Consider the following 23,135-nt stretch of genomic DNA (forward strand, 5'->3'; position numbering starts at 1 on the left):
TTCCTAACTAAAGCCACTATGGAAAGCAGAAGTTATAGGATTCTTTTATAATGGTTGAAATAATTTATTTCACTAAAACCCATGTACATCGAGCAAAGGCATGCTGGGTCCAGTCTCAGCCCAGATTTCAAAACAATCAACGACAACACCACCACCAAAGGAAGAGAAAAGGCAGCTGCAGAACAGTACCCTTTAAAATCTCAGTGGTTTATAGAACAAAAGGGAAAAATAATGCACTTTTTACAGCAGTAGACAGAAGCAATTTACTTCATTTTGACAACTAAATATAAAATGGCTAATAAAAATCACTGCCATGCTACACACACTCCTTCCTCTAAACACACCTAATCTTAGAGGTTTCACATAAAGGGATCACATCACTGAAAAGCAGCTACTTTAACAAAGCCTTAAACAACAATAACATTGAACAACTGATCAAAAGAGAGAGTACCCCATTTGATTAACTTTACTGGAAAATTAACATTGGCAGGCTGTAATTGCTCACTTGGAAGGCAGTCATGAGGACACCATGGCCCACAGTTTTCTCCTTGTGATTTATACTTGAGGTAATGACAAGTGGTCAGGATATCAGTTTTGCTGCTTCCTTCAAAGAGCCTGTTGTGCAGTGCCCTAGCATCAACAAGGTTCACTATTACTTCATCATCAAACATCCCCTACCTGAATTTTCCTTGGATCCTTTCCGACCTAGTACTTACCCAGCTCAACTCAATTAAGCTTACGACATCAAATGAGACCAAGTAGGGTGGCTACAACCTTTCTAACCTTTCCAGACTGAAGAATGAATACAGCCCTTAGGACTGCATGCAGGGCAAGACAGGAGCCTGGTAAATTGGGTATCTTCTGATTCCTCCTCTTTTTTGGACCTACGCATCAGCCCTACCTCTTTCCTTGTTATTAAACTGGTTGTATCCTTTCCTTGTCTCCACTGACACCACTAACTCATTTCGTATATATTATGAAGCAGCAGTCAGATGTTAACTTTCTGTCTTTAATGATGTGTGCTTGAACCAATGACCTTGAAGTGAAAGGCTCTGTAGATCTTTAGCGTTCCCTCGATACTCCAGGCCCCTTTATTCATCTAGTTTATAAGCAAAACCTGTGTGCAAAAGGAACGCTTACTCACAATTACTATTATGATCGTTCTGCTGTGGCAGTACATTGCACTGAAAAAATATGAATTATAAAGTGCATGGGTTAGTAAAATTTAAATCAAGCAAATGTTTAATATTAATCCATTTCATCTTTTTCCAAAGTTCGGCAAATTTATTACTAAGCATTGAAATTGCACTTCAAGCCCTAAGGCTTGCAGTGTTGGAGCCTGCCTGATTACTGTAATTAAAAGAATAGCATAGCTCAAAATTTATTAAAAATTAAATATATGTGGCCTTATTGTTTATTTCCAACTGATAGCATGATTTCTAGCTGAAAATTTGCACTGCTTAATACCTGACAAGTTGTTAAAGCACATCCCCTTTCTCCTGCTGTGCATATGATTAAAAGAGCAGAGGTTAAACACGACAATAAAAAAAATTGGGGAATTCTATTTTTGGTCACAGTGATGCTTAGTTCTCCCTTCTCATTTTTACAATAAACAGGTGCTGCTGAAGAGGTAGAAAGTCTCATGGCAGGAGGGCATCAAGCTGGATAAGGGTAGGAAAATGCTTCCTTGGACAGAATCTTCCTCCCTTCCGCAGTCACTAAGTGTCTTGTATTGTGTTGTTCTCTTAGCCAAAACCCAGCTTGCAGGAGGAGCCAAGCTATATGAATTAGATTACTAGACATACATAGCTTGCAAGGCCTGATCCAGAGTAATGTTCAATGGGTGCCAAGCTGGCAAGTTTATGTGGCATAAAAATACTCTCTTACACAGTGCTTGTGAGACACTTGCAAGTGCATGGCCAGCAAACGCTGGCTAGCATACTGAGGGGTCCCAGAGGTCTAAGAGGCAGGCTTTATAGGATGGAAACCTAATTTTCTTCACTCTGAAACCTCAGTAAAAAAAGCTTACTTTTTCTGCAAATGTTGCCTGCATATCTCCATTTTCTCCTGCAACAATTCTGCATTTTCCTTCAGTCAGTGTACTGATCAGCAGCCCCTCCCAGTACATGAGGTGGAAAGTGAACAAAAAAATTAAAACAACTTGGCAAATGTACCTGTATATACATATTTCATGTTAGCACAGTTATGCTTTAGAAATTATGGCAACAGCAATAGAATTCTGCTGCTGTGATCATGGATAATCAAAGCAAGTGAAAAAAAAGCCAGTGCTGAAATATTTTCAAAGGTATGAAAGTCTTTACTGTTGTGTAATTTAAATTTACTTGCCATTACTTGAAATTTCCTTTTGTCTGCGTGATTAGAATTTAAATGCTCCCAAAGTATATTAACAAATATAATTCCTGCTATATTACAGAAATACTGCAGCAACCTTCTCTTAATGTTGAAAACTAACAAGGCTCCTTAATTTACTACAGAAAATACAAAGCAAAATTAGTTAAAATGTTTTGAATACAGTCTTATTTGGGAATGATCCACAAGATGAACTAATACAGCACTTCCTACTCATACATACACACACATCACAAAGCAGTATTTTATACAGCTGTAAATATGGGACGTCTACATTTTTGCAAGAATAGTTTTGAATTTAATAGTTTTCAGTTTGAGGCCAAATTTTGCTACCATTACACACCATGGTAACGTAGTGGCTATTTTACGTACAATCCTAGCAGATCTCCTGAAATTACTTGGGGTATAGTGGATTGAGGGTACCTGAATTGGATTGTAAATCCTAACCACACAGTCAAAATTTATACCTCACAGCAGTAAACGAAGCACAGACTGAAAGCCTTCTCACGGGTTATCACATGATGAATTTGTCCAAAAGTCTCCATCTCAACAACTTGTTTAATTTTCAAATTCAAGATGTCATGGATTACTAGAAATTACTGTTCCCTGAAGATATATTTCAATAGAATCTTATTATCACATTGAACTTTTTAAGCAGTCCAAGTAAATTGGGTCTTAACAGGGAACTAGTTGACAGAGCCTATATGACCCCCAGGTAAAAATGAAGCTGCAATACCCCGCTGCACCACTACTAGTTATTGTAGCATTGAGCAAGTTTAGTGTACTCTTAATGAGGACCTTTATTTATTCCCCCTGCCATACTGATTTTACCAGACTTGACACACAGAATCCTGTTAAGTAGCACAAATCTATAAAAACAGCCTTTTATACAACTGAATTCCACAGAGCAGGGTTTAGTTTGTTAATAGTCATGCTACCTTTCCTTTACTCTTTATCCATTCTTCTCCAATTGATTTGGCAGAAAGAGAAAAGGGAAAATAAAAATAAATTAAATTCTATATTTATGTATAGGTTGGTGTTATTGACACCTATCTGATTAAGCAATTAATTTTGCTTCTAAAATTGGTAGTACATTAACAGATAAGTGCTAAGGAAGATAGCAGGTTGTCTTTTTAACTGTATTTGTTCACTACAAAGTGGAACAAGAATAATTCATGTTATAGTCTGCAAAGTGGTAAATGTATTAAAATGGCAATCGAGCACTGAAAACCTAATTCCCAGCGCAACCCACAGTCCCCTGTTTAATATACCATGTCCTGTTGGCCCTTTAATGCAGAGCCTTTAAACTTTCCTGTTTCCTAAATAAGCCCCGTTACCACAGATTTCTACATTTTATTCTAATGCATATGGTTTGCTGCTTATTAGTTTGTGTAATTTTCCTGCTACTCTGAAAGAAAAAAAAATAATCCACAAGACAAGTTCTTATTTTATCTTGCACTTGTCAAATATTAAGATTCTCCTAGTCTGTCAGACTTCTAAGCTTGTCTAATGTCTGTCATTTGTATCCAAAATTAATAAAGTCTATCCATGCTGTATGATTTTTCAGTTGCTCTGATTCTGATTATACACAATAATTTGTAATTTAAATTCACAAAAAATGTGCCAATGTAGCAATGTGTTTGCATTGTCAGTTTTAAAGGCTTGGCCTTTATGACTCTGATACCAAAGCCCTGTTCTTTCCGCTCATTAAAAGGTTCCAGTAATGCTTGGACTGACCAATTACTTCTGGTAATTTGATTATGTACCCTCTTTCTTTCTTTACCCATTTAACTGAGGATTGATCAGAACAAAGAGATACAATTAAATACACTGCAATAAAAACAGTATGAATAACAAGAGTAGGAACTGAAGTCAAACCAGCAGTAGTAAGGAAACACAGAGATAAGACTGAAATCCTGTCTTTAACTTCTATTGTGTTTTGCTGTGCCAGGGTTGCAAAGAAAAGGATATTATTTTATATTCAGTAATTTAGGGAGCTATATTTGCAAGTGCAGCAAGGAGGGAGAGACAGAAGATAAAATCTCTGGCATGGCAAAATGAGTAACGTTCGGCTCCTTATTTCCATCTTGACAATTTCTAGATTTCTCAAACAAAATGTGATTATTAAACAGAAAGGAATGGTTCGGTATCAAGTTATATACCAGCATGCATGCACCTATCAATAGACTCAAGGGGTCATTCTCAAAATGGACAGAAATGTAACGACAGTTTTAGAAACCCCAGTGGAGGACAACACAATGCACTCCTGGTAGGGCTTTAAAATAAAAAAAAAAAAAAAAAAAGAAAAAAAAAGTCAGCAATGTAGCCACTAGCCCTCGCTTTCGTTTAATCTAGGTCTGCAGGGACAACAGTAATGCTAAAAATTGAAAACAGTTTCCTGCAACAAGCCTAAGTGAGGGTAAAACCTTTAAATACTTCATTTGAAATATGATCATTACAGGTAATTTAACATTTCTCCAAATGTAAATCTTCAACTCTATCCTAACTCCTGAAGAATACAAAAAGCTGGCAAAGTCTCCTCCTTAGAACTAAAGAAAATCATTAGGAGTCCTAAATGTATAACAGACAGAGATGAAAATGATAAATGGGTGTCATGAATACAAAATGAATGCTAAGAAAAACTCTGAGAGAATGTTAGGTAGATATTCAAAGTAGAATAAGTTCTAAGGAACACCCTTATCACTCCTCCATTTTATTAAACAAGAGTACTACACACATTGTCAGTGGTTGCAATGTATTGCACAACACACAACATTCACTGAATCTAAAGATATAGACCTGAATTCCAGCCTGCTAGTGCCTGAAACTTGCCCACAGCCTTGATCAATCCAAAATTCAAGACTTCTCAACCACGGGATGTTTTCACAACTCTGAGACCATATTTGGATGGCCTTGCTATAAATGAAGCACGCAACATTCGTCTTTGTCACTTAGAATCTATGCCATTTCCTTAGACTGTGTTCACAAGCCAAATTTGATATGCACAGTCAAAATAAACTACAGAGCAACTGCACAGAAGATATTGTTCCTTGTTTAGCGTTATTTGAATAGCACAAAGTCAACAAAACTTTTACCAAGCACATGAATTCTAACACTAAGAAAATAGAGTATTACATGTATTAGCATGTAGTTCATGCAAAATGTTCTGTGTTGTGAGAGCAGTAACAATATTTTTTGCAATATGTTTTTACAATATTGTTGGATTCTTGTAGAACCAACCAAAAAGATCAGAAGGACCACTCATCATAAAAAGTAGAGAGCAAATGTTAATGTATTTCAGCTGAAAACATCCATGTTTGTTTGGGTTTTATCATGGACACAGCACCATCTGCAGTGTAACTCTGCAGAACTTATGCGGCCTCTGGCATAAGCTTTGCAATCTGAGATGAAGACAAAATTTGAAGGTGAAATCAGTCTGGGAAGAAAAAAAAAGGCAAATAAAGTTCATACAAATACTCACCACCTTAGCATCTTAAGGTCAGCCAAAGATTCTGCCCACTCTTACAAGTAAAAAAAAGCAAACATTAAGTATAAACAATTAAGTATTCCTCCTCAGCTGTTTGAAGTTGGTCAAGAGGAGACTCAGGATGACTTCACTACCAAATTTTCAACAGTGCAATGGCAAGCCAAACCATAAAATACTTCAGATAATAGTCTTAATCATGAAGCACTCTAAAAGGCTCCAGCTGCTGTCTTCTCAAGCCCACCCTGAGGAGATACAATATAGTCCACCTATTCAATGTTGGTTTGCTGAGTGCAATAGCTGGAAATACATAACGAAGTCTTAGCTTCTATAAGCAATGCAGTGGATTTGAGGGAGACTCACAAATTGTGAAATTAGTTAAGACTGATGAAAGTTACAGATAGGAACCTATTTCCCAAAACAGAACTACAAGAGATAGTGAAGCTCAGTGGGCTTGAGGTGGTGGGAACTGGCAATCAGACTACACTGAGAAAAGGGATTGGAAGTACAAAATTTTCCCCTCTGCTCTGTCGCTAACAATCTGTAAATGAGTCTTGCTTCAGGATCAAATGGTGAAAGAAATGGTATAGTAACCTGGTCATGGCCCCTTTTTCTCTTATCTGCATAGCTGCACATGGGCTGCCTCGGCTTGTTCTCTTTAGGTGTTCACTAGGTACAGGGAAAGGAGGACAAAGAGTGCACTAAGCCCAAGTATACAGCTCTCCTTCCAGTACCATGTGGCAACTTCTTCCCATATTTCTGGTGCCTCATAATATTGTTGCAGTGTATTCGGAGTCTCATGAAAGAATCGAGCATTATGTTTTGGATAAAGTCCATCCCTTTGCCAAATGTTTTCCCCATTTAAGCCCTAATAAAAACATTTTGAAGGATTACACTGAACGTAAACAGTGTTCAACTCTTCCAAAAGTCTAGCAAGCTACAAAGAACAAATAATACAAACGTTGAAGAAAACAGTTGTTTTGTTAATATTCTATTTACACAGCTGGGATCTTAGGAATTTTATCCGTCTGTATATTTAGTAAGCAAAGCAAATTAATGCAAAAAATTGCGTTTTCCTAAGTGAAAAAAAAAAACAAAACAGTAAAATTGAACGAAAGCTCTCCCCAATCTGTCTTTCTCTGCTCCATTCCAGATAGACACGCACACCTCCCCCGTAGCCATGAACCACCAAGTAACTGGAGAGGATTCTTCACAGACAGATGTAATTTATAACAAAGACAGGAAAAGGCAACTCTAACTCAGAGCTTGCTGCCCTTCCTATAAAGTTCACCTCCTCACCAAGAAAAAGCAGAGAATAATTTGTTTGCTTTCTGTACTCAACTCCTTTTTCTTTTATTGTGAAAAGTTTCCATTGTCCTTTTATGTTTTGATTATTGAGTAAGTTTAAAGACTTGCCAAATAGCCCTAGATTGTTAACAGACCACCACTATTTAACTTTGAATGCTTTAACAAAATAAAGGCACAGTTCACATTAATATTCTATGCCCTCATTTTATTTATTATCTTTTCTTTGAAATTTAAACAATTTTCCTAGCTAAGGTTTATTAAATGTAAGCCTAAGTAGCAATATAAGTTACCTCACATACCAACCAGACATCCTATAAAACTCAGCTTTCTAATTAGTAACACTGCATTTTGCTGAGCTAGCATATTTATAGGAAATCAAAATAACGTTTTATGAATTAAATATTCAAATACATCAGATCCAATGTTCAGTAAAAATACTTTATGTTGTATCTTATGACAAGTTGTAAAATTCAAGGTGAAATTAGAAAACATACAAACTTTCTGGTGCATTTTAAAAAGGGACTTTAAAGGATTGCAAAACTGTGTTATTTAGACTTTGAAGATACTTGTCCTCATAACACCAACTAAAAGGATATAAATTTCTAAAAATGTATATTGATTATAAATCATCACAGTAAAGAAATGTCATGCTGTTTATTTATATGAATAAGGTCAACATGTTATTCATAACATAAGGTCACAAGATGTATGAATTTGATACATAAATATTCACCCATGGGAATACCTTCCCATGAAATATCACATCACTTGTCCATTCCACAGATACTTTTATGAATACAATTTAATCTTCAAGATGATGAAAAGCTGCAGATAAAGGTAGGGAGTACAAAACCAGTTGTCCACTGTAGTATAAGTTCATGGATCTCTGTCTGCCAATTAACAAAAATGATGCTGTAAATTTTGGAAATACAGCAATTGCTCTGGCAAACCAGTCTCCAGTAAGTCACACTGGACCGGCAAGTACCAAAATGGTACCTGCTGGCAAACATTTTCAAGAAAAAAAAAAAGCGCAGCTAAATTTGAACCAGCAAAATATAAATGAAACACAGCACCTTCTTGAATATCTTCTTGATTCATGCTATGTTACACGGAAGAGTTTAACACTGAAAATAGTATTGTTCTGCAGCTGACATAATGCATTGGATTAATTCAATTTTTTTTTGGCAGATTCCTTACAAATGTTGTTCTTTGAACTACATAAAAAATTAGGACAGAATTTGCGTAAATTCCTTTCCACCAATGTGCCAGCAGCAGCCTACCTGGTTCTCACCAGCTTACGTAAAAAGCTCGCCCAGCATAGTTTGCCACGTTGGCTGACCTAGCAACCTGCCTTCTGGATTCCTGGCTCCCCAACAATACACCTTATGGACAGCTGAGGGCACATCGTAGACCCCAGAATCATGGGGGTCTTGCTCCAGCAGAGCCAACTACTCTGTACGGTGCCAGGATAGAGCTTGGGCTCTGAAATGGTCTTCAAGAGCACTGCTTTGGTGTGAAGGAGTTTAAACAGAGACATGTAAGAATAGCAATTCTGTTAAAAGTGTTTATTTTTTGTTTTAAACTGGAATTAAATCAAACTGCAAAAATCTCAGAATCTTCTATGAAAGAAAATTACTGATCTTTGCTAAGGTCCAATTATTTTGTTTTATGCTGGTCAAGTAAAACAAGAACTCCCAAAGGGCATCAACAGAGCAAGCTATTCAGGAATACTAGAAAAGTAAAACAAAATTCATATCTTAATAGTCTACCTTCAGGTACTTTGCTTAACCACTTAAAAATTTCCCCAAGTCAATACATTTCTGCCAATCTCATCGTCTTCCATGAAAATTTACATATCGATTGATAAATATTTTTAAACGTGTGCTATAGCTTTCTGATATAGCACTTAGTCATTTGGATCTTACAACATTCTGATGAATAGCAGAAACATGCTGTCATTAATATACTGTCTGTCCTTCCAGTCAAAGGCTACAATTCCTAGCTGACCTGCACTCCAACAAATAAGTAAGCCATTACTGCTGTTATCAGAACTATGTACGTTTACACACACACGCAGAAGCATGCAGAAATCAAGCCACTTTCTAAATAAATAAAAAACTCACAAGAGCACATCTGTGTATATATTAATTCCTGCACAGTTCCAGAAACGTTTTACTGCCAATTCAAGTTTTTTTCCTCTCTCTCTCCTATTTAACATCATACAGTCAAAAAATGTGGTGCTTTGTGAACTGTACAACTGAAATAAAAAGTTATGATGAGCTTCAAAACTTTTTTTTTTGCTCGAGTGTCTTTAGCTTTTCATCCTCCAGGGTGCTAAGCAATATGACCTCAGTCACTTCTCAGTTTAACTCTGTGTATGTGAATAGGTCCATTGAAATAAAAGTTCCCAAGTGCTTAAAAAGAGGCACTTGTTTAAATGCTGGCCTGGTCAGAACCATAGTGCCAAGCATACTGAAGGCAGTATGAAGGCCTATGTCAGGTATTTGGCATTTTTTCTGACTAAATTTTTACTTTCATGACTTCACACATGTTACTGAATTAAAAAGCAGATTTGGTTTGTATTTGATGTTTCCTAAGAAAATAATTAAAAAAACCATTTTGTCAGTGATTCTCTAAAGCAAGATTTGTAAAACTACTCAGCACCAGCTTATGAATTCCACTAACTCTCTGGAGCTCTCACTGGCTTTCAGGGCAGCACAGTTCAGCTACCAAAACTCAGGAATGTTAAAACTGCTGTAGAAGGCCACCAGCGTGTGACTACATGGAAATGTAACTGTTAAAGGTCAGTATATCTTCACTACTGGCAACTGAGTATACCAAAGACAATCTTTGAAAAACAAGGGCAGTTTCTACTGCACAAGATATGCTTAAAATATTTCAAGTAATTCTGTATACAATTCCAGAAGGCTCCACTTTTCATTCAGGCTAATCACAAGACCTTCAAGATGTCTCTGGTTATAGCCATAGCAAGCTGTGGCTGAGTATCAGTGATTTTTGTCACAAAACCCACTGGCTCTCCAGCCGCTTACTTCAGTAATCCTGTCTTGAGTACTACACACTTCTGTAATGGACATCAAAAACTTCCCCTCAGACATCAAAAGACCAAGTACCAGTTTGCTAGTTTTAAACACTCATAATTGTAAAATAATGAACCTACTCCTGAAGCTGTAGTTTTGATCTTCATAGCAGTAAAGGCTTGAGGAACATGTTTTGAAGAAAAAAATAAATAAGGACATGGAAATTAAAGAAAAATGGGATGAAACACATCAGTTTATCAAAGATAAATGATGCCAGACTAATTTCATAGTTTATTTAATAAGATAACTAATTTTCTAGACAAAAGAAATGTGAGAGATGATCAGTTCATGAGAGGGTAGGAATAACATACAGATGGGAAATGACCTTGAAGACTATTCACTCTTGTATTCAATGACAAATGGTGAGGTGACATTGTAGGGACATAATTTTTTTAAAACCTACTGTGCACTGGGAGTACCTCAGCTGGAAAATACAGTAATAAAGGAGAACCGGAATATCAGACCTACGATGAGACAGCCACATGATACAGGTATAAAATGTGCTTCTAGAACCTATCGTGTAGGCTATTCCCAATAGAGAAAAAGAAAGCACTATTGATATTGTAGAAGGCCTTGCTTTTATCTCAGCCACAATATTATGTCAGTTTGGTCACTTATGTTCAAACAAAACTGATCTGAAGTGGAATAACTATAGAAGGCGGCCAACAGGATGACTAGAGGCTGGTACATATGTAAGAATGCATGTATCAAAAGCCAACCTTAAAAGCAAATATTAGAGAAGGCTGGCTTTTCTAGTTTAGCTAAATGAAGGCTGACAGTAAGATTGCTGTCTCTTTATACACTAGAAAAATAAACACTGGGGATGGAACAAGAACTAAAGGTCAATACTGGCACAACTGGCACAAGGACAAATGCACATAAGCTTGTCATGAATACACTTAGACTGGAAATTAGAAGTTTTATAACCATTACTGAAACCAGGCACCAGGGCAGCTTTCTATCTGGAAGAGCAAAGACAAAAAAAGTTAACTTTTTAAAATGGAGCTTGACAAGTTTCTGAAGAGGATTATATATGTTTTCCTACGAGAAAGTGGCATAGGTCTGACAATTAAAGAGGTCCCTTCCAGTCCTATGCTCTTATTTCCTTCAAAGTAGTCTTGATGTCTTTGCCATGGTGATATTTACAAAACAAAGCGAGAAAAAAATCAACTCAGTGGTTTTTAAGCATTACAAATATCTGAAAACTCCAAGCTTTGAAAAGCATACACTCCATTAGCTGGGGAATGAGTCTCTCTAGTGTGAACTGATATGCTTATGGAAATGTTCTGGTTTTATACATCTTTAAAAATCAGTTCTCAAGAAATCATTGAGTAAATTTGTTTAAACAATGATTGATTAACCAATCTAAACACGCAGCACCTAATGAGGATTACATATCAAAGTCAAATCCCAGACTTCGGGTCTTTTGCCATCAGAAAAAAAGCTTTATTAGCTTTCAAATAGTATATTCTTCCTATCCACCCCCTTAAATTCAAACACAGAAGGGATTTTGTTCAAACTTTCAAAAAAAAGCCCAACCCACAATTGGATAAAGACCAGGCATAGTCCGAAAGCTTAATGTTTCAGAAAGTAAGGAGTACATGGAAAGAAGGCATTAATGGAAACTGTTTTGGAACTCTAAGTACAGAAGATGATATCTAGTGACTGCTATAATACTGAATCTGCACTGCCATTAAACTTAATCTTCGATATTTTTATTGCAACCTGACCCACTATGACATCTCTAAAGAAAATTACATTGTACACTACTATTTCAAGAAGTCAAACTTAGCTAGTCATCTGGGCCATAAAATAGCAGATTACTCCATCAGGCTGGCTAAAGCAACTAGGAATAAAACTAGATTTACCAACCACATTATTTTTATTAGGAAATGTTTCAAAGCAGACATAATCCCAAAAGACCTTAGCCTCACTCCATCCAAAAATACACAACAGAGAGCAGCAAAAACATGAACTGCAGTATAAAGTACAATTTGTAAATGTGAGAAAAAAAATACAAGATGTGCTGTAATAGATCATCCTATCAAAGCAAAATAAATTAACTGAACATAGAAACAGAAAAGAATAAAAACTTCTACAAAATTCATGTATTAACAATTTAAACCTTTCTTATAAGATCTGACGTGTGTTAATAGGAATTGCTCCACTGAATCCCTGCACATCAAGATGTAGTCTGTACTCCTTTTGCTTTCTTTGAAATTGCAGGCTAATACAGGTGTACTAAATCACAGCTAGAGAGTAAAACCTCCAGAACAAGCAAAAGGAAAAAACCAGTATCTTTTACAACAATATTCCTGAAGAACATTGGTGTGTTAGCACTACACGCATTTTATTTTGGATCATAGCCACAGAACAGCTAAAGCACTGCTTCTTCTGTAATCATTCTAAATGTGGGGAACTGCTCATAATAGTAACAGAAAAAAAGCAACGACTTTACTTGGCAATCTTAAGACTTCTCAGTAATTCCTTGTACCGTCATGTTTTCTAACAGGTATTCATGCATACATAATATATAGGTCTTTGTAGATCTGGAATGAAGGAGAAGGGATTTGATAGCTGGAAAGGCAAGTTTTAAATTTTAAATACTGCCAAAGTAGGTTAGATGTATGATGTGTGTTTTATCATCTAACCAAGCATTCATGTCTTTCAGTTTTAACCTTTTTTTTTTTTTTTTCCTAGGCAATATGATCACCTCAGGCAGTTTGGTTTAAAGGCTTTAGCCAATGTAAAAATATATTTAAATTAGCCAGGCGTTTGTTACTTTTTTTAAAAAAAAGACTTAAATACTGTCTGTGTTTTACAAAGGTGGTTCTATTATGATAGCTGCATCAAACGCAGAATATTAATCAGACTGTGAAGCTCCACTAATTATGTGCCACATTTCAGTAACTTAAATTTTGTTAAGTGGCAGGGCCACAGTTATTCTGTGCATAATCTAACTCAGTTTTGAGTCTTTTCCTTTTTCTTGTCTGATTTTATTCTACAGAGGAAATGACAGGGTCATTTGGAAATAACTGCAGTGAAAGATCAAAAAGGAAATCTGATTTAGAACACCGTATAATTGCCTGTGCTAGAGAAAAAATAAAATCCAATGAGTTTACAATCCATTGCTATAAGATTTCTCTGGGAAACACATACTGCAGTCTCTCTAAAAGGATATCCATTACAACACTAAGTACTGCTTTTATTTGTTGTAGCTGCATCTCTTTTAAAGAAGCAGGTCTTCTCATTAGGCTATTGGACTTTCATTCAGTAGGTAATACTTTCAGCACATGTGGAGCACAAATTTACTCACTGAGATAAAAGAAGACATTTCAGTTGAAGCAAATCATTTCAGTTAAAGTAAGTCATTCACTGACTTGTCTCAGAGTCTTCATTTGCGAAAGGAGATAATATTGTAATTAAGCTAAGCTCCTGGAAGACCATGGTTCTTGTTATTTGGGCACATCTGGCCATTACAATTTACGGTCCCCCGTTCCAAAAGAACAGACTTTTATTGCTGGAGCTAGAAGAAACATTTTTAGACATTAGCAACATTCAGCTTAGAGTAAGGATCACATCCAGCTGTGGGCCATGGTATGTCTACATGGGCTGTTTGTTTGGGGTTTTTTGGCAAAACATTGATCTACATAGCAAGACAGCAGTCTGCCTTTCAGCACAGACTTACCGCATACTTTCAGCACACAGACTTCCCAGTCGATCTCCTGCCCCCTTCTGCTCCCTGAGCAGATGCACTGCAGAGCATGCAACTCCAGGTGTGCTTCTGCCGTAGCTATACACACCAAACCACATCAGCCCCACTAACTTGTCAGGGTTTGAGCTGTCCATCCAAGGGCCCACAAACACAGAAGGTAATGCTCTCCTTTATGGATAAGCATTTCTAAATATAACAAATTTGTAGCAAAAGAACTTGAACTCTACGTTGTGTTCACGTCTCATCACATTTTAACACATAAAACAAGGGCAAATAATGCCATAAATTTGTATGTGTAGCTTCAATGCCTTAAACTGTTACTTATTGAAAAACAATGTATCACCCTATCAAAATAAACTCTACAGGAATATAAGTATTGATTTGCTTGGGCATTGCAGGGTGGTTGGACAAATTAAAGACTCTCTGCCATGGAACTCAGAATACAAAACAGATGGATTAAACCAAACTGGCGCATAGGTAAGAAATGGCTGTAAAAGACTTATGGCTAAAAATTGTTATTAAGGTTTTTGTGACAGTTATAACTGTAGATTGCACTTCTTCCTTTGATGAATCATCACCAAAGTAATTCACAGACACTCATTTCTGCCCTTCCCTAGTGGAGGTGGTACCCTCAGCAGAGGTGGTGCTCCCCAGCAGACAGACTGTGCAGAGCAACCACTCTTCCATGGCTGGGACGGTGCACAGTGATCTCAGCCACCCAGAAATGGGTTTTAAGAAAACACAAAGACATTTCTGCTAAGCTAGTCTACAACTGATAAGATACATTACCCGAATTTACACAAGAAATTACTTAATCAAAGCCTCATTAAAAAAAAATTTACCTATTAGAAAGCGCTAACCAGCCATTGATCTGATTAGCTAATACAAAAAAACAACCCACAGTAATGCTGAAGTCCTGCTCTACTTATGTAACAACAGTTTTGTCACTGATTTCACCATAGGTGGAATTTTAACCCACCTTACAAATGGTGAGAATAATTTCCAAATATTTGCATCCATGTCAAGAAAAGTCCTTCTTTTTTATCATATGGCTATTTAAAAGCAACATGGAAAGAAATAGAGTCAAACCACCAGCTTAAAGTGTAAAGAAAATTTTCCAGTGCATTAGTTTTAACTTCACTGTGTACTGATAAACTAAAATATAAGTGCCATCAAAAAATTCCACTACTGTGTCTCTCTGAACAACCAGTTGTCTCCTAATATAAATTATAAATGTAAATCCTTTTCAATGTATTGTAACATATATTCTCAAAATGCAGAGTCAGGCTAAAAGAAGGTTTATTTGATGAATTGAATCTGTCCATTTGATTAAAGGCCACATCCTCCATCAATGCATTTTCCTATGTATTTTTTCACATATAAGTTAGAATACATGACAAAGTTTACAGTCAAGCCAATTCACTATAATTAACTGAAAGCTTTCAGAAGTCTGAATTTCTAGCTAGCTTTTTTCTTTACAGTCAGTATAATTAGCTGTTGGTGGCTACAGTAGAAACAAAATTCTGTACATACACATGCATACATAAATATTAGGACTGTGGTCAAACCAGGCTTGGTACACAACCTTTTCTGATTTTGATTGCTGATTTTAAAATAGTCAGACTCATGCATTTCTAATTCAAATTACATGCATCAACTTAAAAATACATACACAAAAGTATTCCTGATTTAACACAACTAACATCTTAACCAAGCAATGCATTTAGACTTTTTTGAAATCCAAAATTAATTTTGAATATGAGGATCAAAACATCTAACTTGTATTCTTTAATCAGCCATTTTACGTTAGTAATGCAGTAATGTTGACATGAAGTTGCTTTGAGCAATACAAAACATATGCCACAGTGCGCTCATTAAATAACTCTGCATAATGAGTTCCATCTATATAAACGACTTACCTCATTACTTATCACAAGTTCTTCTCCATGACTGTGGAAGAGGTATTCATATAGTTTATAGTGTTTAAATAAGCTGGAAAACAAGAGAATATAGTACTATTACAGCTGTAAATCTTTGGAGAGGTAACTATATTAAAAATTCTGTTAAACTAAGAGTTACTCTCCAGCACGATAATACTCCAAATTCTAAGAAGAAAGACTGTTTAACTTCAGGTACAATATGCAGAATATTTAATTTACAGGATTTATTATCAGACGGCTGTAGAAAATACAGTATGATACTTAAAGATACAACTGCTTTGTCCTTATGAAATTGAACTCTGAGAAGACAAAGTTCTACTCTGAAAAAAGTAATTCCTGAAACACTTATCACCAGGATACTTATGATTTTAACATCAGCAATAGCGGACTAGAAGGAAACAAAGCCAAATCAGCTTTCAGATTCTAGGATGGGCTGCCAGTCAAGGGAGCAAGTTTGATCTTGGAACACCAAAACAATAAAGAATGGAAGTGTTTATTCTCTCAAGGTCATGTTTCAAAATCAGTGTAGTATTTCCTCAAGAAAAACTAAAAAACTAGATTGGCACACTGGATTTTTGTTTATTACAACAAAAGTAACTTTAAGTAGACTTTCTCAATGGCCTAAAATATTTATCTTCCTTAAAACATATATGGCTTTCCTTTTCACATGTTTTAAATAATTTTTCTTGTTCCCTTTCCTAATGATCAATGATATGACATTTGTTTAATCAAAGGTTTGGTTTGTCACAGTCTATCTGTTACAATTACTTGTTCTCTTAAAATCATGGTACAGAACTTCTGGCTTCTGTCACGTAATTTTGACATATGATTTAAAACACTGCTCTGTGATTTCATAGCAAGTCCAGGTTGAAGAATGATTCCAGGAGTTTAATCGCACTACTGCCTGACGTACCCATGAAAGATACAGCAATATTTGCAGGGGATATCTGTAACTGGTTCCTGTGCTTTCTGGCTAAGGACAGGACACAGCTTCTTTTCTTAAGACAGCCATCAACTGGGACAGCAATGCCTCTTCGATTGGCACTATCGAGGTCACATCTGGAATAGTGAGGCCTGCTGTGAGGAGGGCTTTGGACTAGGTGGTCTCCAGAAGTCCCTTATAACCTCAATTTTTCTATGGGTCTATGAAAGTAACTACTACACCCAACATGCGCAATTATCTAGCTAATGGTAAAGACCCTGCTACTAGCTGCAGGGTATCTTGCTAATGCTATGAAAGCGTGTTTACAATACCAGTGTCTGGCCACACAACCCAGCACAGGTTGCTCTTTGACATGTGGTGCTCCCCATGGCTCTCCAGGGGCCACTCTGGCTGGCTGCCCCACAGCGCTGAGGCTTTTCCCCAGCTGTGTGCAAAGCCAGAGGCTGCTGCAGTGAGACAGAGGTGTCCGAAATACAATCCTGGCTCTGGGAGGCAATGGGGAAGCCAGCTGTGGGAGTTGATGCTCTGTACACATTATTTTAGCTGACTGTCCTTCCCTGAATCACTACTGGTACTTACATGCTGTGCAGGCCACTGCCACAGTACCAGAGGTTCCACGAAATACTGCAGACCAGAGATGATTTGCTCTAATTTCAGCAGTGCTGAAGTGCCAACTAATGTACAACTGTGGTTCATCCAGTTCACGAAAGCAGCTTGGAATTAGGAGAATAAAATGGTGGCAGGGCCTGCTTCTCTCACAAGACAACACTACATCTTCCAGCAGTTTAGTCAAAGTGTATCTGTGAAACTTTCAAATACATTTTCACCCGAATAGGCACAGACGTTTTTGCACATATGTACAGATGCATTTCCTAATTTGGTGAGAAGTATTATGGCAGCCTCACTGAACATTTGGCTCTTTAAGTGCCATATAAAAGTTTTATTCTACAGTTATATTTAATTCAGTCATTCAATTACCATTAGTTAAAAAACAAATTTGTTTACCAACTTGCATGAGAAATTTGGTTACCATAAACTACAAGTTCCCTTCCCCCAAACCCAAAGCACATAGGCAATTAATTAAATTGTTACAATATTTGCCATTTCATTTGCAGTACATTTTTATTGCAGTACTTCATCAAAAAAGTCCTGCCGTGTTTCAGTGGAGATGCAGGAATTATGTTTAAGCAGATTTCAGGACTTACCCGGAAATGACTCACGCCAGTTTATGAAAATACATATGTCCCCTCACATACACACCTATTGTTTGGCAAAAAATTTTTTGTCTTTGAAAAAGACAAAAATATTTTATGAACATCACACACACAGAAGAAATAAGATATGTATTTTTCAAACTGCATTGGCAGGACTTAACATTTCAAACTCTTTTCTTATATTTATTCCAGTGCCTTGGAAAGGAGCCAGATTTACAGCACCTGAAAATCAGTTCTTCCCCTTCCCCTCTAGAATGTGTTATGATATTCTTTATGGACTATGTTACAGGTACAGATAATTTATAATATTCAAAAAAATATGTCATTACTTTTGGCATTTCTATATTTTTTTTATTTATTTATTTTTAAATAGAACTCTCTTCAACCTGGCACCCTTAATCCTATATCAGAGAAAGAATTCCTCCATTTAATGCTCTTTAGATCAGACCACGTAAATTATACATCAGTATTTATTTTGAAACAACAGTGTAGGTTTTTTTCTTCTATCAGGCATTATATAAAATTCTTTTTTGTTTGTATCTGTCATGAACAATTATAAAATTCCATACCACTGTTTTTAGTAATTACACAAAAATAATTTTACTCATACAAGTAAGATTGTTAAGAATAGACCCTCTTATGATGTCATATGAGAATCTGAAGGTGATTAACAATGACATATTTCCCTAGCTCCACTGCTTCCTGAAACAAAATGTCAAGAGCGATGTTGATGTGTGTTTGCCCAAGGAGACAAGATAAAAAGATGATAACTGTCACCTTCCACCAAACCTGAAGGTGTCATTATAGTTGCTGCACAGTGTGTGCCAATGTGGTTAAGCATTTGTCCCCATTTCCATTATAAATCCCACGGGTTTATAGCTCATCTGTAAAGATGTGATCTGAACTAAAACATGTCATACTACCTTGAGTAGAAAAAAAAGCTATAGGCCTATCATTTAAAATTAAACAAAAAAAAGTGAGGAACAAGAAAAAATGTTGAAGTAATACATTAATTTGAATTGTAATAAAACTCAGTCAGCCTATTTCTGAGTTCATAAAGTTCAAAATACACCCACACAAGTGTGCTGATCTAGTTCTTATTTAGAAAAAAATATTCAAACGACTGAAATAATGGATTGTATAAACTGGACACATATGACACATTTCAGTGTATGTGTATATATCCATGACCTTGCAACAGCAAGTACTTGTAATAAATTGAGCAGTTTGAACATACAACCACATATTTGGTGGCCAAAATACCATTCTGCTGCAAAAGTCCTGTGGCTTGATTGTATTCCTGCCCAGTTAATACTTCGGTGTGGTGGGATGGAGCACCTAATCTCTTGGATGAAATTCTTGTGTCTGTGAAGGAATTACTTCATGGACAAGATATCTCTCAATGGATAATTTATACAAGAGCTATAGACATGGTATTTGGAAAGAATATTTGTTCCAAACAATTATACAAAAGACAGAGACAGGAAAGGAGAAGTAAAAGAAGTTGAGTGAGACATCTTAAATGCCAAGTTTCCTTTTAGTTTAAGGCTAGTACTTGGCAGGACATTGGTTTGCCCTGACTACAGAAATTCAAGATTTAAAGAGATGGTCTCATTTCATATGGGAAGAACCTGAAGTTTTTTATATTTTCCATGAAAAAGAAGCAAAAGAAAAAAATCAGAGAGCAGCAGAAAGAGACAAACTTATAACCCAATTGTAAGAGAAATTGCCTGTGATGGGTTTAAATCCCCAGTCTGAATCCGAGTACCCTAAACTGGAAGGCTATCAACTATCCTAGTATTTTTGTCTGTCTTCAAGAGGAAATACTTTTCTGCATCCAGGAAAACACTTAAAAAAACCCTCTTTGATGTGTTAAACTTTTCCTAGCAAAAGAAGAGTCAGAAAATTCCCAACAATTCAATGTATGGATCAGTCATGACCTCACTCACTTTTTATGCCCATCTGCCACAAAATCTCTCCCTCTAACCACCATTCAGGTCAGAAAATGGGCTGAAGGGCTACAGATGTAGTTCAGTGTATAAGAACATATTACAGTAGAACCTTTTCCGTTTTCCATCTCCTTGTCCCCGACATTCATAGGTGATACAACAGCTTGAGAACCATTCTTTCCATCATGTACTGGAAACAGTGGTATATGAGTGTAGCCACTGTCTTAACTATGGCATTTCAGTGGAGAAACGTCTGTACACATTACTGTATAGTTAAAACTTTACATGGAGAGGTGTGATTGGCTGCTATCAAACCCTTAATTTTTTTCTCAGATAAATAACTGAATTACTGCTGTTTGTACCTCTTTCTGTGTCTTTGTTTAAAAGCTGAGACCTGCCACAAATCCTTTTCATGTAGATACTGAACTTTTGCTAACTTTGAAATGAGACATTTTTTATAACTCATATATGACCGTAGCCTTAATTCTGTAAAGTACATAACTTCAAACCACTTAAAGTCCACTACAGCTGTCAAGGCCGGACAAATACTTAAGGCTAGAGACAAGACCCAGGATTTTGTTCAGCTGGATTCTAAAAGCAGAATGTTTTAAAAGCAAACCAAGAATATTTTTTATACACTCTCCTCTTTTCCTTTTATCACCCAAAACAAAACCCACAAGGAAGCTTTTTCAGCATAATCTCACATTTTAATAAACTTTCAGTCTAAATTTATTTCCTGGGCTTTGACACCTGAGGCCAGATCTTTACTGCTATCTGCATATCCTCTCTTCTTTTTAATGTTTTAATATTTTAAAGTTTGGTGCGTGCAGTATGTTGGCACAGTACGAACGTGTCCAATTAAATAATTTCAACTTATTTTATCAGCTGATTTCCCACCATGTTAAATTATTCAAATAAGAAATAACAGATCTCGTAGAAGTAAATACCTGATATTCAAGTAATCAATGACTGCTTTGGCTTGCTCAATGCTGAAGAAATTCAAGTCACCACTTCTTTCTGAATCAGTTTCTCCTATTCCAGCCAGTGCTCTTCCAAGTTCTTTTAAATTATCTACTAAGGTCATATGTTTGTCTGCAAAGTAAGCCCAAAAAACAAAAACTAAGTGTAAACATGACAGGGTGGGGGTTTTTTGGTCTATTTTAATTATAAGACTTCTTGAAGTTTAAGAAGTTATGAGTTATGTAGAAACGTAAAAAGCAACAGCAGTCAAACATTTTTGTCTGTTGCCGTTATTCTTATCAATAAAATGTGCATTAAAATTCCATCATAAAATCACCAATCCACCTTCATAATGTAAGGATCCCAGTAACGGGTGTTTAGGATACTACGGCTTGGCCTCTAACTTATGTAGAGATAACCACAGGCAGAAGAGTATGTAAATTTAAGCTGCATAGTATGCTTATATTTAAAATAAATTTACTACTGTTTATGTATTGTAAAAGATTGTTCTTCTAACCATGATCCTTGTAACATAAACCATTAATACAGGAACAGATATTAAAAAGGGTAACCAATTTTTTTTAAAGTGCTTACAGTTATAATCGATTAAACATGAATACCCATAATACTTTGTGTGTATCATCAAACTTGAAGACATTTTTGCACCCCCCAAAATAGACAATTACATTTTTACCCTGGAAATCAAAACCAAATGCCAAAACAGCTTTGAATTAAAATTTACATTCTTTTTGTTAACTGTCTTGATGAAGAGGAAAATCTGAAACATATCAGTTTGCTGAACCTTTAAAAAGAAAGGATTCATCTTTCTGATTTGCGTACAGTGTGTGCCATCACCAGAACCATCGCAGAGTTTAAAAAAAAGTTTTGAACACAATTTACTTGTTCCTTCTAAGTCTAAAAAATCTAGAGTAGAAAATGGGGAAACATCCACCAGTGGTGAAATAGATTTATTTTCCTTATTGTTTTAATTCTCTACTGATCCAGTCCTTGGTTCTGTGTACAGAAAACAAATTAAAAAACTTACAAGACTCTGGTCTTTATAGTTTTGCCCTTTAGTGGTACAGCAATCAAAACTCTGAAAATTTCACCTCAGTTTTCAGTAACAGAGGCAGCACAATATAAATAACCATAATGGAAGAAACAAGAAAGAAATACAGAGAATGCAGAGGAAATAGAAGCCATGGGAAATAAGAAAGAGTAATAGAACCAGAAATATCATAGTTAGCAGAGAAGTGAAGCAACATAACAAGATCATGAGAAGTCACAATGCCCAGGTCCAGCTCTGTTGTCAGCTACTCCAAATTTTCTCTTTCCTCTGCACACCTGATTTTCAGCCCCAGTTACCTCTCAGGAAGGCTCTCACAGTACTTCTGTGAGGTAAGGAGCACTTTACCCTTAATGTATAGAGGATGAATCAAATCATGTAATTAATTCATTCTGGCTCCCAAACAACCAAACACTCCAGTTTCCAAACCTCAGTTTTCCTCTCTCCTTTACCAACCTTAAATGAGTTTCCACTACCCTCCTGCTCTAAATCCATTCTTCCTGCTCCATGCTATACTTGCTATTATGACCAAACCAGTTTAATTCTCCAGGGTGCTTGAGTCCAGTGTAGGGAAAGGAAAGCAAATGGTCATTAATATAGAAGACATTAGCATTTTGCTCTTAGTTGAAATGTTTGGTCTTGGAACTTGCACCAGCTGAGAACAGTAATTACAAGGAAATTCATCTCAGCCCTGGGCTACAGCATGCTTTATAAGATGGACTATTCAGGGAACTTAGCTGTGAAGAAAATACAAGAAGGCTTCCGTAAGCATTCACAAACTGCATTCTCTTTCCCTAAAAGCCATGTATCTTAGCCAAATCTGAATGGATTTTCACAGGACAGCAAAAAGCAAATTCACAACACTTGCTTGCCAAACCTTATGTCTTTACTTCAAAGCATAGGGGTATTAGAGCTCTTAAAAAAAAGGCACAAAAATAATACTTTTTTTTTTTTTTTCCACAGCCTCTGTCTGCAAGCCCATTGAACTGTTTTAGTTGTAATTTTATATATAAAAATTAATCAGAGGCAGACACTGCCATGGAAAATTTCAGCTTAAAGAGTTAAAGTTTGGCAAGGCTTTATGAAAC

The 23,135-nt window shown here is 36.2% G+C and overlaps 1 protein-coding gene across 1 annotated transcript in view; it reads right to left on the bottom strand.

Moving 5' to 3' along the window:
• The window catches only part of CABCOCO1 (ciliary associated calcium binding coiled-coil 1), a 53,058-nt gene that overhangs the window by 18,598 nt on the left and 11,325 nt on the right, over positions 1-23,135 (bottom strand). The window contains exons 6-7 of the mRNA XM_074831626.1: positions 20,969-21,113; positions 15,895-15,967 (exon numbers count right to left, since the gene is read on the bottom strand). Of these exons, the coding sequence (XP_074687727.1) occupies positions 15,895-15,967; positions 20,969-21,113 (218 nt within the window). The remainder of the gene's footprint in view (positions 1-15,894; positions 15,968-20,968; positions 21,114-23,135) is intronic.

Source organism: Strix aluco, chromosome 7 (genome assembly GCF_031877795.1).
Source record: "Strix aluco isolate bStrAlu1 chromosome 7, bStrAlu1.hap1, whole genome shotgun sequence".
NCBI lineage: Eukaryota > Metazoa > Chordata > Aves > Strigiformes > Strigidae > Strix > Strix aluco.